The 15835-nt window shown below is 37.6% G+C and overlaps 8 protein-coding genes across 8 annotated transcripts; 5 read left to right on the plus strand and 3 right to left on the minus strand.

Moving 5' to 3' along the window:
• Positions 1 to 8: 8 nt before the first annotated feature.
• On the plus strand, positions 9 to 1478 carry FDP41_000091 (uncharacterized protein; the record flags this gene model as incomplete). Its single annotated transcript, XM_044713023.1, has 1 exon — positions 9 to 1478. One exon carries the CDS (start codon positions 9 to 11, stop codon positions 1476 to 1478), a length of 1470 nt encoding a protein of 489 aa, XP_044569765.1.
• A 778-nt stretch (positions 1479 to 2256) lies between these two features.
• FDP41_000092 (uncharacterized protein) lies at positions 2257 to 2760 on the plus strand (the record flags this gene model as incomplete). Its single annotated transcript, XM_044713132.1, has 2 exons — positions 2257 to 2265; positions 2335 to 2760. 2 exons carry the CDS (start codon positions 2257 to 2259, stop codon positions 2758 to 2760), a joined length of 435 nt encoding a protein of 144 aa, XP_044569766.1.
• A 197-nt stretch (positions 2761 to 2957) lies between these two features.
• Positions 2958 to 4607, minus strand: FDP41_000093 (uncharacterized protein; the record flags this gene model as incomplete). Its single annotated transcript, XM_044713243.1, has 1 exon — positions 2958 to 4607. The coding sequence occupies one exon, from the start codon at positions 4605 to 4607 to the stop codon at positions 2958 to 2960; it is 1650 nt and encodes a 549-aa protein (XP_044569767.1).
• A 164-nt stretch (positions 4608 to 4771) lies between these two features.
• FDP41_000094 (uncharacterized protein) lies at positions 4772 to 6055 on the plus strand (the record flags this gene model as incomplete). The annotated part of the gene is made up of 1 exon (XM_044713353.1): positions 4772 to 6055. The coding sequence occupies one exon, from the start codon at positions 4772 to 4774 to the stop codon at positions 6053 to 6055; it is 1284 nt and encodes a 427-aa protein (XP_044569768.1).
• Positions 6056 to 6628: 573 nt separating this feature from the next.
• Positions 6629 to 11092, plus strand: FDP41_000095 (uncharacterized protein; the record flags this gene model as incomplete). Its single annotated transcript, XM_044713464.1, has 2 exons — positions 6629 to 7464; positions 7582 to 11092. The coding sequence occupies 2 exons, from the start codon at positions 6629 to 6631 to the stop codon at positions 11090 to 11092; spliced, it is 4347 nt and encodes a 1448-aa protein (XP_044569769.1).
• Positions 11093 to 11423: 331 nt separating this feature from the next.
• FDP41_000096 (uncharacterized protein) lies at positions 11424 to 11792 on the minus strand (the record flags this gene model as incomplete). Its single annotated transcript, XM_044713575.1, has 1 exon — positions 11424 to 11792. The coding sequence occupies one exon, from the start codon at positions 11790 to 11792 to the stop codon at positions 11424 to 11426; it is 369 nt and encodes a 122-aa protein (XP_044569770.1).
• Positions 11793 to 12345: 553 nt separating this feature from the next.
• Positions 12346 to 12891, plus strand: FDP41_000097 (uncharacterized protein; the record flags this gene model as incomplete). The annotated part of the gene is made up of 1 exon (XM_044713685.1): positions 12346 to 12891. The coding sequence occupies one exon, from the start codon at positions 12346 to 12348 to the stop codon at positions 12889 to 12891; it is 546 nt and encodes a 181-aa protein (XP_044569771.1).
• Positions 12892 to 13063: 172 nt separating this feature from the next.
• FDP41_000098 (uncharacterized protein) lies at positions 13064 to 15665 on the minus strand (the record flags this gene model as incomplete). The annotated part of the gene is made up of 2 exons (XM_044713796.1): positions 13064 to 14788; positions 14850 to 15665. 2 exons carry the CDS (start codon positions 15663 to 15665, stop codon positions 13064 to 13066), a joined length of 2541 nt encoding a protein of 846 aa, XP_044569772.1.
• Positions 15666 to 15835: the final 170 nt, after the last annotated feature.

Raw genomic sequence — 15835 nt, forward strand, 5'->3', positions numbered from 1 at the left:
AAAAAAAAATGATTCACCGTCCATCAAAGATGACAACCAAACCTGGATCACATCATCGAGTCGACTCGTTAAAAACAACAACATCTCCCATCCTTCTTCTTGTCATCTCGACCGTGTTCATTGCTGCGGCACTCCTTTGTCATCATTCCATTGCCATTCCCTCCTTCTACACCACCAAATCCACCACCGATGGCGAACTTGTGCAAATCAATTTACTCGAACGAGAGATTGAAGGTTTCTTTTCCACACTCAATCAATACCCCACCTATCGATTCGACACTCTCATTGATGACTATTTTCCTGATTTGAAATACATTTCTCCAAATACAACATCAAGTGTCAATGTGGATGAAAGTTCTTCTTCCTCCTCGAGTAGTACTACAGCTACTACAAAAATTCTCGTCAATAATCTTCATGTTCACATTCCACACGTTGGTTATTCTGGAAATGACATTCCCAAAAATATGCCACAACTCATCACAGCCACCTTTCTCGGAAATGTCAGAGATTTGAGAAATTTATTTGAAAAGGATTGGAAAAAGAATTTCAAATCGGTACATGTCGATTTTTCAAAATCTGATATTATCTATGTTCCAGATGAAGCTGAGAGAAATATGGATCTCATTCAATCACTCACAAGTAAAAGTAACGAAAAGCATGCAACCATCTTTGAGAGTATGAATTTGGAACCTGGTGTCGAACGATTCTTTGTTGCATTCCGAAGAAAATATTTCATCATTCACAAGAATCATTTGAGAATAACCTCGGATGGAGTCACATTAATGTTGTGGGAAAAGAATACTCAACCCAATAGTAAGAAGAGACCCTATCTTGTAAGAATGTGGCATGACGTCTATGATAGAGACTATTTTGTTTATTTGAATTATGGTGAAAGATTTCCAACTTCATACGAACATGAACCAGAAAGTCAATCCAAATTCTATCATGTCCTTACTCGTTTCTTTAATAACCATGAAGATGAGAGAGGAAATCCACGTCTCGGTATTACTGAAGATATGAAAAATGGTCACACTCCTGAACGTGTGCTTGCCAGATTATTCCCATTGACAGCTGAAGAAAATTCAAAACTTCATGAAATCAATAAGGTTGTGAGTCACAATATTGAATTTGCATTCCCAATCAGTACTCATCCAGTGTTTGGTTTGGAAGGAGCCAGAAAATTCTATTCAGCTCTCATTTCGAAACATAATGTGGAGAGAGTGTTCATGTACTTGACAAGTCCAATCTTTTCCTATAATAATGAATTTGCAGCAGCATCGGTGACCTATCTCATCTATCCAAGTAAGACCATGAATGCTGAGAATATCGTTCCTGTCACATGTAATGCCATTGTTCACTTTTCTATTAATCACTTGAACAAGTTGAAGCGATTCCATTCCTACTTTGATCTCAATTCTTGTATTAACAAGTTGGCAACTGGAAGTGCAAAGAGCAAATGGGTCACTGTGGAGTTGTAACACACTTCAATAGTTGAACATGACGTTGTGAGAAATGAACGTTCTTTTGTATACTCTCTCTCAGAATGAACCGAGTGCAGAGAGAGACTTATTGTATCATTAACGAGAATTTTGAAAGAATTTATTGTGAAATAAACTTTCCACACCGCTTGTACAAGTTCCCATAAGCACACGATCACTCATCATGATGAGAGTTTTATGATTGTGTTACTCATGATACTTCACATTCATGCATGAATGACAATGGATCAAGGAATGGCATGATTGTCCAATTTCCTCAATGGACAACAGCAAGTTTTGGAATTGAAGTTATTCGTTTGCAAACATTTTTGCCAAAGTTACCATGATTGTGCAAAAGCTTGACACACAACTCTGCACGCATGGACAATTTACTCTCAAATCATCCTCATGATTTAACAATTCATTCTATTTTATGGACATCTTGTTCGTTTCGACATTTTGTCCTATCACAGAACACTTTCCATATTTGGTTCAAGCGAACTCAAAGCGCAATAATGAAACAAATCCGTCACAATTTGGAACAGTTCCCAAATCTTATTTTTTGAAATTATTATTTATTTAAATGAAATTGTGGATCACAGGAGAGATTTATGCTCCACTTGATGATGGGTTTCGACGTTGACTCGCCAAGTCAACAAAAGAAAATAACAACAGTTCCAACATGAAAAACCGTTTCTTTCGACTCATCTTTCTTTCTCTCTCGTTATTTTCTCTCACCTTTTCAACGCATGCATTCTTTGTGGAGAGAAATGCTCTAATGTCAAATGTAAGTCAATTTCTTCTCTTTTTAAAGGACACACACCTGTGCTCAACATGTGTGGTATTGTTACAACAGTCATCCTCTTCGTATGCAACCATTGCTGAAGTTCAAACGCTTTCCTCTCACGTCTCGGTGTTACAAGTGGTGGTCATTATTAATTCGGTACTCATAGGTTTGCTACTGTTGATGACATTCGTAATGGCTGCTGCTCATTGTCAACAAGAGTACAACAATGCACTTTCTTCTAATGGATTGACTCAAGTAGAAGATCCTTTATGGTTGAAATGTTTTCAAATTGTCAATGCTGTCATTCAAATGATTCTTTGTTCATGTTTTTGTCCATCACGAATGAAGAACAAGTTAAAAACAATTCGACTATTCAATGAAGAGGAATGGAGAGAGTGGCATCAAAATGACTTGAAAATGCAAAAAGGATTGATCTTTGAGGGAATGGATGAGAATGAAACCTCTCCTTCCATGAACGAAGAGAAATCCAAGTAAACAAATGAAACTTGGCTTTTAAAGATTTCTTCACTCTCTCTCGAGTTTTGTGAAACACTTGAAGTTTGATTTTAAATAAAAATTAATTTTTTTTTAAAAATTAATCTTTTTTAGAAACTTGGAAATGCACAAATGTGGTGTCACAAAAAAACCATCGAGAAAAGGTGTCCTTTCGCAAGACAGGATCATTGATGAATTTATTCCTCTTTCTTCTTTTCCTCTTGTTCATTCTTTCTACTCTTTGCTGAGAGGAACAACACAATTCCAATGTTGGCTATCAACAATAGGATCCATTGAATTCCATATTGAATCCATCCTTCACTCAATATTCTTCTCAACATTACCTTCGATTGATACATGACTCCTCTTCGACTCTTGACCACATGAAAGACATCTAATAAAAGTTGTGCCATTCTTCGAATATATTCTGGATGAATGGGTTCACCTGGATCATAATGCTCACCAGCAATGACAAAGGAATGGAAACTATGTCCTCTTAATTTGTCAATTTCTGTTCTCACAACTTGATGATTCTTTTCCTCACCACAAGTTACAACAAGAATGACTGGAATTTTGAGTTTGTGGAAGTAATCGAGGTTGTAAACAATTTTGTCTTTGTGCTTTTCAATTATTGCGAAAGGAATGGTATACAAGATGACATCTGGCAGATGTTCTGAATGATGTTCATACTTGTTCAAGCAAGTAAAAGGTTTCTGTGTACACTCAGTTACAATATCCTCTCCTGGAGTAATCTTTCCTTTTACCAAATATTCCAAATATTGTGGAACCTTCTCCATCACTCCAACATCATGTCCAGGAGGATCTTGAACTTGAATTGGAAGAGGAATATTTGCAAATAGACCATCTTCCCACAACCGATAACGCATCACACTGCGAGTGGAATGGTCGTTCAATTTGGAATTTGCGACATCTGGCACAAGTTTAATTCGATCTCGAGGCGAAATGCATGTAAAGTCTCCCATTTCATTGACACTTGTACTTTTGCCCCATCCAGGGTTACCAATCATATCGATTCGAACAGGATCCCAACCCAATTTTGAAAGATCCGATGTAAATGTTCCCATAAATTCATTGGCTGCAACGGACAGGGTATAGTGGTATTCGATTTGATTCTTTTCAGCGTCTTCGAGAATTAGTGTAAAACTGAGTGAATTGGGAAAGGTTTTAAAAGTGGTACATTCATAATTTCCAGATTGGAAGGGTAAACGAATGTTGACATTTTCGACACGCAGTTCCTTTCCACCGTTTGAAATGGTGAACGAGTATTGAGGATCATCCTTCTCAATGATCATGTTGTGATTAAAGAAACAAGGACCATTGTTGATAAATTTCAAATACATGCGCTTCATGATGTTGCATGGTGGCAACAATTGAGAGTTGTCCTTTCTGAGTTTCAAGTGCTCCAAATCGACTTGAAAATTCAATACAAATGTTTGAAAAGGTTCATGAACAGAATTCATCAACGGTTGACCCATTTCGAGTTGTGGCTGATTGAATTGTTGGACAGAGGCATAACTTCCCTTCCCAATCATTTTGTGCGGAAATCCTTTCTTTGTGATCCATCGTTGGTTGTTAAAGTTGTAAATAGAGACCAAATAAACATTCATGCAACAATAGAGAATATACATGAATGTGAGAAGATGAATGACAAGGAGAGTCTTCTTCCTGTCAGAATATGCCTGCCGAAGATGAATTCTGGAGAAGATCTGACAGATCAAGGTCGAGAAGAAGGAATACAATGTTACATGAAGAGGAGTTGAATGGACCTTGAGTAGGTTGGTATTGATGACTGTGTTCAACTCTGAAGAAGGAGTGTCGCTTGTCATTGTTTTTTTTTGAAATGTTCACTTCCTGACGTGTTTTTCAAGCGAGAATACTACTTTTTGGTCTCGTTTTGGTAATTCGAGTTATAAAAATAATAATTGTAAAGTCCGAAAAAGTAGTAGTCTCAGCTGAAAGTCCACTTAAGATTTTCTTTGTTACAAAAAAAATGTCTTATGGAATGACAGATCGTCAGACCGTCCAAGTCGACACGACGACAAATTCGTTCAACACCGCCAACAACAACAACAATAACTGTTTCATCCTCAAAGTTCATATTCGAAAGAGACCCCTCTCCGATCGACCTATCAATGTCGAAGCCTCCTGTTACGAGAGTCCGGAGAAGAAAACCAAACCAAACAATGGCGAAGAGAGAGTGAATTCCATGAAGATCGATTCGACCAATGAGCAAAAAACGAGTGGAAGAAACCACTCAATGAATGGAAATGTCAAGAAAAATGAAACTCAGAATTCTTCATTTCCACCTTCCAGAACGGAACAACAGGAAAAGGAAGTAGAAGCTTCTTTTCCCTCATCTTCAACGAACACATTGTCAAAACAAGAAGGTCTTTCAGATGTTCATGCCTTTGCCGATATTTCCAAAGAAGACGACGATATGGAGATGGAAATTTATATTCCACATTCATTCATTGAAAGATTGAAATCCCCTTCACCACCACCCACTCAGTCACAACCATCCTTCCTTCAATACGTGATGTTATTCTTCATGTTGTTTTGCTCAGGAATTTTGTTTTATCAATTTATTTATTTACCCCATTTATCACCATGGACTCCTAAGACACAGATGGACTCGGTAGCAAATGAAGGAAATTTCACTTCTTTGAATAATGTTTCGACAAATGAGGCAATGTGTCCACCATTTCATGAACAAGTCAACAAGGCATCGAATGATTTAATGCCCTTGCCTCCTTCTCCTCCAAAAATTGTCGTTACGAAATGTCGAGTTGCTTTCATCTCGCAAGTGGCAAGTTATGTCAATGAAATCTTTTTGCATACCAAACTCTTCAAATATGTTCCTTCCTTTGAGAATGAGAAAATAGAACTCTCTTTCACAAAGTTATCCTCTTTTGAACATTTAAATAAGGAGAAGAGTGATTACTTTTTCTTCATCACCACAAGTTCCAGACCTGAAGCAAGTGACGCAAAAGGAGAACTTGAAAATTATGTCCTACCTTATATCAAAGAACGATTTAACATGAGTAGAAGTAGTGCGATATTTGCAACCACTGACACACAATTAATAAGCAAGATAGAAAATCTTCCTTTGAAAGATTATTATGTTCAATGGACGAGTGATGTTGAAAAAGTTGGAAAACAAGGAGAAGCACCTTTGAAAGGGTTGGTGAATGATGTGATCTCCAAATGCAGAGAAAAAGTTCAACCTGAAAAAGATCTATTAAGTTCAACTGAAAAGGAACAACGGAGAGAGTAATTGAAATCTTATTAATAAAGAATCTCTACTGGTGATCTTTCGTTCATTCGATTCTGACCAGAATATCAGAGAAGCAATTAAAAGATGAGACCGAATCTTTCCCAAATTCATGTCTTGTGGTTTGATGAATTACACACGAAATAACACCATGTTGGAGGTACTCTTGGCGAAAAGTTCTCATTTCATTAGCATGTGATAAGAGCACGACAATCTCAATAAAACTCCCCAACCTTCCAAAACGGACCGACAGAAGATGTCAACAAGCGAAAAAAAAGCAACCACCAAGAAGTGGATTTTCTGATCAACACTCTTGTGCAAGTGTCTCACAATCGAGGATTGCGGTTCTCAATCACCCAATACCCAATCACCGCCACCACCACCAACTGATTCATCTTCAGCATCATCATCATCATCACTTCAACCTATATATCCTCCTCGCTCTTTCAACAACTCCGTGTTTCACAAAGTCCGGATTTCTCGTTTTAAACGTTGACTTCATCATTCCTTTTAAAAATAAATCACCACCACCACCACCACCGTCGTCATCATCTTCGTACTACTACATTGAATGAAATGCCGTCCCGATTACTTCAACACCTCAGGTCCAAGTCGACGGCATCCCCAACGGGACATCAGGAACACATGTGGAAGGAAGAGTTGAAGGAACCATCACCTTCATCCTCCTCCTCATCCTCCTCTTCAGCATCCACCAATGTGCCATCATCCTCCTCTTGCTTTTCCGAGAATCCAAATATAACAACGGCAAACCGCAATACAAATTCGGACTCTAATCACCAACTTGTACCATCATGTACTTTGACATCTTTGGGTCCTAACAATAACAACAACATGAGCAACAACAATAATGATTGTAATAATACCTCTACCACCACCACCCATAACGACAACAACACAAATACCACTAACAGCAATAACAATTTAGAGGAATTTTCAAGAATCAGCAAAAGGGTATCCTTCTTTACATCACTGCATTCAATGAATGAAAGTGGTTTATTCGAGAGTTTGAACGATGAGGACGAGTTGGTAGCAATGGGTAGCGATGGTTCATCTTCGGGGCATAAACCAGCAACCGCCCCAAATGGTGGGATGGTGAATAGAAGCACCACAGAGAGCGTCGTTCCCTCTGCATCATCATCAACGAGCCAAGAACAACAAGAAACAACACCAGATAATCCATCCAACCAATCTTCTTCTAATGATAATGTCAACAAAAAGCCTCCTTCCCTTACCAATATTGAAGTTCCAACCACAGAAAAAACATCAGCAAAATTATTGGACTCCTCGCCAAGTAACTCTAAATCGAATATTACCAACAGCAATGCATACCGACCGTCTCACGTACGAGGATGGAGCTCTACTGTATCACCACTCTCTCCTTCAGATTTTGCGTATGTAGTAATATTTGAGTGATTGACGTTAATGTTGAATGACTATTTCTTCCTTATTTGTGTTCATTATTGATTCTCACATTCGGAAAATAATTATCAACACTCCACATGAATTAGAATTAAAACCATGCCGGCCCGAAACAGAGGCAACAGCTCATCCTTCAACAATTTAATCAGTATGCATTATAGCCCTTTATTATCAAGCAATAAGATGCAAACCAACACGACGTCACCAATGGCATATTCAGCGAATACATCCAACGCAATTACCATATCCAACAATGGTAAAGGAACGCATGATGGAGGTAGCTCGGGAAGCAGTGGCAGCGGTAGTGGAGGTACACCATTGCAATTCGTAACTGGTAGTGTTGGAAGTGGAGGAAACCCACTTCTCGCCTCATTTAGTAGCTCTTCTTACGCATTGTCAAACAATTTTGGATTGGGAGGAAAACTAACGAGAGGAATGAGTGTGACAAATTTCCAACCACCTGCACTTAAACGAGCTCAGAGCGTATTACATCATAACAAACCTCCTGTGGCAAACTCATTTGGTAGACACAATATTGACCCAAAATGGGATATGAGAAAAGATGACTGTTTTGGAGAGGACCTCATAGATCTGTTGGAAGATGAATCAAGTCCAGCCATCACCAAAAAATCAACACCACTTGCTAAGCAAGCTTCTGTGTTCGCAGCTGCAAGCGCTTCTTTTGCTATTAACAACAATGGTGACAGAGCATCTCCAAGACTTTTATTTTCAAACTCGAGGGATCGTGCTATGAGTGTTGATCATACAACGGCAATGTTTGATAGAGTTGGAAATGTTTTAAAAGAACGTGCCAAAGTAGTTCAACTTAAGATGAACAGAGATTTGAAAACATTTTTATGGGAAATGAAGGACATGGAAGTTATGAGCTCTGACCTCGAACAAATTGAGAAAATTGCAAAGGACATTTTGGATTGTAAATCCATTGATGATTTATGCAACAGAGATTTCATGAAAGAATTACAGACACTGTTACAGACATGCGTCTCAAACTATGCTACCCTAACTCATCAAAGTTGTTCACCATCTATGCATGTTTTATCTGCTACTCCCACAATGTCCAGCCTGATTTTAGGGAGTGTACTGAATAACATTGACCCTAAGGCTGTGACAGAGAATTTTGAAGTTTTAAAACAGGCTAAAAAATTAATATTTATTTACAGTCGAATCAACAGAGTGTTGGAACTGTACAAGAAACATTTAATCGAAGAAGCTAATAGAGAACAAATCAAACGTCAACGTGTCAAATCAGTCATTGAAAATGTTGAACCAAAAGATGACAGTTATGACAGTTCTGGCTCTCAAGATAGCACGAACAAAAGACCAAATTCTTCATTGTTAAAGCCCATTGACGAAGAAGATACTTCATCAACAAGCGTCTCACCTCGAAGGTCCAGTGTTAGTTCTAACTCAAAATTTGAAATTATTGGAGAATCATCTGACATTGATTCTCCTATTAGCTCTCCTAGGTCATCACTTTCAAATAATGGAACACCAACTACTGGAAGCAAGGAGCCTGTAACTCCATCCTCGGAGAAGAAAAAAGCTTCTGAAGGCTTCTTTTCCAAGTTCTTTGCCAAGTTTGCAAAGAGAGATGACAGCCCAACACTGACTCCCACGATCATTACTGACAAAAAGTCCAGGTCAGCTAACAATACTCCAACAACAGATCCAAAAAAGAAGGACAAGCAAGAAAAGGATTCAAATGTGATCGAAATCTTGTGTAGAATTTGTGAAGAGCTAGTTCCAAGTACTCAATTAGCTGAACATAGCGCCACTTGTGCAGTGAAGCATAAGGTAGAAATGCAAAGTATTACTGTTTTTGAGAAACTAAAAAATGTTAGAAAAGCTCTGGAAAAGACTGTGAAAAAGAAAAAAACAACTTCTCTCTACAAGCTTCTTAAAATTGCAAAAAAGGCAGAGAATAGTAAGGACAGAACCCAGCTACAAGAAATCATTGGAACTTTGAATCAAATAATTGAAGAACATAAGGATGAAAATTTTGTTGGAAATAATTATCGAGTGACCGTTTATGCTAAAAGACTTTTGGATGTGATTGAGGCCAAATGTACAGCCCTTCTTCATGAAGAAAAACAATCCTCTGCAACCAAAAAGAAAATCAAAATCTCAGACTTTGAAATTATCAAACCAATTTCTAGAGGTGCTTATGGAAGAGTTTATCTTGCTCAAAAGAAAACAACCAACGATATCTATGCAATTAAGGTCATTAAGAAGCAGTATCTGTACAATCACAAGAACGTTGGTAAAACCTTGACCAACGAACCAGATCTCCTTGCAGAAAGAACAATTATGAAGGTACTCATGGAGAACAATGAACAATCTCCATTCATCGTTAATTTTTACTATTCCTTTGCTGGTAAGAGATATCTGTATATTGTGATGGAATATTGCCCAGGAGGTAGTCTTGACTGTTTACTTGCAGACAAGCTCGAGAACGGAGAGGCTTTTGATATCGATACTGTCCGACACATTGCTGCAGAAACTATCTTAGCCTTGTATGACCTGCATCATAACAAAATTGTTCACAGAGATTTGAAACCTGATAATATGTTAATTGATCGAAATGGTCATTTAAAGCTCACAGATTTTGGTTTGAGTGAGATTGGTTTATTGGACAGAGAGGATGAACAAACCTCAGCAAGTAAACAATCATTAGACAGTCTAAGGCAAGATGACGATGAGAGCGAAATTCAAGTCAGAGGTACACCTGACTATTTGGCTCCTGAACTCTTATTGGGTATGCAACACAATGAGGCAGTAGATTTTTGGAGTTTAGGATGTATTTTGTTTGAGCTTCTCTTTGGATGTCCACCATTTAACGATGAAACACCAGAATATATTTTCGATAATATACTTTCGAGAAACATTAATTGGGTGGATGAAAGACTACTACCTCCAGAAATTGTTTCAAGTGGAGTGATAGATTTTATTGACAAACTTCTCGATCCAAATCCAGAAACTAGGCTGAATGACAAAACAGCCAGAGAACATCCATTCATGCAAGGTGTTGATTGGGATAAGGTTTTAAAGGAACCGCTTGGAGTGCTTCCTAATGTAACCAATCTCCTCGACACCTCAAAGTTTAAACCTAGAGAAGAAAACTATCCAATGCACTTCAAAGGTGACTCTATGGATGCAAAATCTCTGAGTGATATCGATGATTCCAGCGAGAGTTTAACAGAGCATACAGAAATGAACATGGCAGGATCTGTCTTCACTGACATGCAAACACCTCCACAAGGTATGAAGCAAGTGGCTGCATCTCACATAAGTTCAAGTTTTCACTCTGGTACCTATGGTAGCTATATTTCTCCAGGAACTTCCATTACTCCTTCGTCACTTGGTATGGCAAGCCCTAGTTTAGTTGGTTCTGTCATTGACTCATTTTCATTTCCAGAACACATCAATACAGCAGCCTTAAGTCGACTGAATGAGGAAATGTTACGCCGACAACAACAAGGACAACAACAGCAAATTGACTCAAATGCAGTTCCAAGAAATGATCTAACAGCTGCCAGCAGTTCTAGTAGCAGCGGTCATTCCAATATCAGTGCTTACTAAAATTGTACAGTTCATTAAGATTTTTGTGATAAATATTGAGCTTGCAGTTTGATTCCTAATAATAATAACTTGGATTTCGCAATCAATGCGATCTTTCAATGGATTTTGGTGTAACCCCAAACCAATAATTACAAGCAAGATCCTTCAAGTTGGAAATCCTTTCGAGAGAGAGATGTGTCACAAGGTCAACATAATGTCACATGGAGGGGTTGGAGTTACGAAGTCCATTCCTTCCAACATTTCTAATCCATTCCAAGTTATCTACTTCTTCTTTTCAGAATTTAATACTCTCATCATGTTATTCATTTAGAAATAACTTTTTATTTCTTTCCTACAGTGCTCCCTTACTTGTGCTTTTTTTGTAATAATGAATCATATATTCCACCACGTCGGCATCTTCTAAAACCAAAACGACATCTAGATTGAATAACTCCTCGTAGCAAACTTCTTTCTTTGTTTCAGGATTCAGAAAATAGGTCAGTCGTTCATTCTCAAACTCTTCTCGTAATACTTTGAGTAATTGAGCTGTTTTTCGATAGATTCCTAAATTCAATATTCTATAGTCGTCTCTTCTCATAAATTTCACAGTTTTGTCTCGTAAACTTGTGGATGATCGTAAACCCCAAGAGCTTCTCGATTGTGGTCTTTCTTTTGGTAATTGAAAATCGTTATTTCCTGAAAATTCAAGTGATTTGAACATTTTGAGAAGAGGAAGGTTGATGATGAATGTGATGATCTGTGAAACCACTAGTGATGGTTTGTTGTTGGAAGTAGTAGTTTAATAATAATTGTTTGTTTTTTTCAATGTGCTTATCTCTTCTTGCAAATATCTCTCTCAAATAGGACAGAGACAATGTTGTTTTCTTAAATCAAACCTACATAATGTCACCACATCATCGCAGGTCATGCACGAAAGAAGATAAGGTTTTTGTCCGGAAAGGCATTTTCGTTTTACTTTTATATTGTGAGAGATAAGAGGAGGTCGAATGAACATTTCACATACGTCTCGAAACGAGCGTCTGGAGGCCGTTTGCCCGTCGCATGCTTGAATAGTAATTATTCGAAAATGCATATTCTCAAACATTATTGTTCACATTCTTAGATTCACTATGATAAGTTGTATTTATATGCTTTCCCATCACCCTACGAGTTGATGTCACCTCCTAATTTGGACAAGGCTGTGTGGACTGCCTTAATATTTAAAAAAAAATTTCAAAAGAAAAAAAATCGTTAAATCCTTAGTATTTTTAATAATGGTAAGACAACATTCACAACAACAAAGAAGATCGATTCGCATTCCTTTCATTCAATCCAGAGTCAAGAAATGGGATCGATACATGAAACGGCATTTTGAAAAGGCCAAACAATGGTATCCACGTAAATTTCCAATGTTGTCAACAAAGACATCAAAAACAGACATTTCTGAAAAGGAAGCAAGACGAACACACAAGCAACAACTTCCAGAACTTCTTGCAGAGCTTCTCAGAGATCATCCTATTTCAACCACAACTACAACGAATGTTCAATCAGAACAGAGAAAAGGACATAAAGCAAAGGCGCACCTCATGCATAAAACTTCCAATAATGGGAACTCTTGTCAAATATTCGATCCTTGTGACGATGGATATGAAGTTGATGAAGAGTTTGAGGAGGAGCTTGTGTGTAGAGAGCAAGAGTCTCGTCCCATCAAGCATTATGATGACAACGACCACTCCTATCACTTTTCAAATCAGTATCCATGTCTGAACCATCATCCATTTGTTATTGAGCGTTTTAAGGTGAGGGTGTTTTACTCATAAGATGGGCAGCGTGGAAGATTCTTGGCTACTCGTTTCTAGAAACGAGTCATTTCAATTTTTCATTGTAAATAAAGTCGTAACATTCTAAATAACTCTTTTTCGATTAATATTAATTGAAAATGCATAATGATCATTCACCTTGCAAGTTTGCTCTCCAAATCTATCATACTACTTATTGAAGAGTCCCAGGTTTAAAGAAGAGTGATTGTACTTTCTTATTGTACTTTTGATGTAAGGGTTCACTGATCTCCTCAAACAAATCATCCACAAAACATGGTAATTGTCGAATACACGACCCATCTTCAAAACTCTTCCACAACTCCCACTTGCAATCTTTATCGATACTAAATGAGATGGCATCTCCTGAAACCAAAAAGTCTTGAACGGGAGCAACATGATCAAACACTCTGCGGAATATTTGATCTTCTTCAATCTTGCAATCTGAAGAGAGTTTCAGAATGGGTACAAGAATCTTATTCATATCGAGGAATTTGTCATAGATTTCATCAACCTCATCCTCTTCATCACTAAGAGGAAGGTCTTCCTCTTCTCTGATCCATTCATCTTTTGTGACAAAAGGTAGACATCCAAATAGTGCGTGGGGTTCCCCTTGTGAAAATGGCGCATGAATATGTTGTGTTAACACATCAAATAGATCGTCTTCATCGACTCCTCGAATTGCAGCACCATACTTTTTGTAGTCATTCGAAAAGTAGGCATCAGAGGCAGCGGGAAGAGAGAGTGCTTCATAAAATTTAATACGAAATGCATTCTTCTCTCTTCCATTTTCATATCTTTTTAGTTTGTGTTTAGGACCTTGATAATGCAAAATGAAACCATGTGGAGATTCAACATTCGTGTGACAAAAGAAGTAAAGAATTCCGCTCTTTGGGAAGATATTCTTCAAAATATTACTAGTGGTGTGGTAGGAGAGACCAAAAATTTCATGTCCACATTCATCCAAATTCAATTGTAATATTAATCCCATTCTGGAAATTTTGTCTACAAGTTCCCGAATTTCTTTTCCATCAGATGCTGTAGGTAAGTCAGCTTTTCCTGCCATCTTTGAAGAACCAATGGGAATCTCTGCATCAGGGCAAAAACTCGTATCGATGAATAATGTTGGTGTTAGTAATGGTAAAAATCTTTCTTTTGAGATTAAACTCGATTTGGATGGATCTTCAATGTGACATAAGGTTTTGAATAAAGAAAAATCCTTGATGAGGGGACGAATATAATTTCTATAAACAACGATATAGGGCAAATGATATGCATCAATGTTCATGGAAGAAAAAAAGGGATACTGCTTGCAGGTATTTACACACACGTCTTTCCATATGAAATTCTGCAAACACATGACATTGGCAAGATTGTTGACAAGTCTGAACTCTAGTAGCTCTTGAACTTGTAAAAATCGTAAAATGTGATAAATAATCTCATTAGGTAGGAATCGTGTTAGAGAAGTCTGCTCTTTGATATCTGGAAGCAGCGTTTGGGCCTCCTTAAACGACTGTATTTGATTTTCATCCAAAAGGTGTCTTCTTCTTCGTCGATGTTGATACAGTGGGAACTCTAACAAGCCAGACAAATAATTATTTTGTTTTAGCAACACGGAGCACTCATCAAACATTGTTCTTTTCAGATTCATACAGTGCTCAAAACAATACTTCACGTGTTTGAAAAATACACAGTCGGTTTGAGTTAAAAACTCGAGAATGGACTTTTCATTCGTCGATAGTTGAGATGGCTTCTTCATGATCATAAAATCTTCGCTCACGACTACAATACATCTAGAAAGTACCACTTGATCAATGTCATCAATGACTGTTACTTTTCTTTCAGAAAATAGTTGAATCATTTCAGTTCTCGATTCTTCACTTCCATAAAGGAGTAAGACCTGCATCATATGATATTGAATAAATGATCTCAAAAACAACCAAACATCAAAACGTACGTACCTGTTCATTCTCAAATAGAGGCCAAGCAATAAGAGTTTCCTCATCGTCAAGAAGCGCTGGTACAGGCAATGCTGTGTTAATATAGGAATTCAAAAACTTCTCGGAAACAATTTCTCCGTCAAATATCTTTGCAATCTTCAAAACAAAAATTGCAAGTTGACAAATTGGTGTTTGGTTCATAAAATCTTGTTTGGTGCAAACTACCAATAGTTTCACATCAAGGTCGTCCGATTCCAAAAAATCACTAATCATTTCTAACTCAGTGTATGAGAGCCTAGATTTACAGGTTTCCAATGAATCTCCACCATGTATTATGTTTGATAGTGATTCACTGACTTGTACTGGAGGGTGACGTGCTGAGAGAGCACAAACTTTGAGAAAATCAAGAGAGTGTTCAATTCTTTGTGCAATTCTAAAATTCAAGTCTTCTTCTTTTGCAATTTTAACTGATTCAGAGAAGCAAAGGAAGTCCATTGTAAGATCATTTCCCAGAATGTTCTCTCTCAGCATATGAAAATGATTCATCAAATTTGCATTAAACTGCCGAAAATCATTCATTAAGGTTCCGGCCACTTGCTGTACCAAAAGCTGATTGATTTCTTCTTCTTCCTCGTCTTGATCACTCTCTTCATCATCATGATAGCTGTTCCTGCTCGAACTACTTTCATCACTGGATTGTTCCCGACGATCGTAATGGCTTGAACGGATTGATTGTTTGGAATCACGTTCAAAATTCTCTTCATCACTGCTGCTGTGATCATCATCGTCATTATGACCTCCTTCGTTGGGGCCACCACGTTTTCTCTTGTTCAACATTTTTTTTGTTGCTTCAATAACAAAACGGACATGTAGATACAACATTTCCACATTTGAATTGAACATTGTGTTCCTTGATGCCTCCTCGATATTTATATCACGCCAGAACAAGTAATAATAATAATTGAAAATTCAAAAGATGGTGGAATCAATCACACTAATACGTCCGT

The sequence above is a fragment of the Naegleria fowleri genome, assembly GCF_008403515.1.
Source record: "Naegleria fowleri strain ATCC 30894 chromosome Unknown tig1, whole genome shotgun sequence".
Lineage (NCBI taxonomy): Eukaryota > Heterolobosea > Eutetramitea > Acrasida > Naegleriidae > Naegleria > Naegleria fowleri.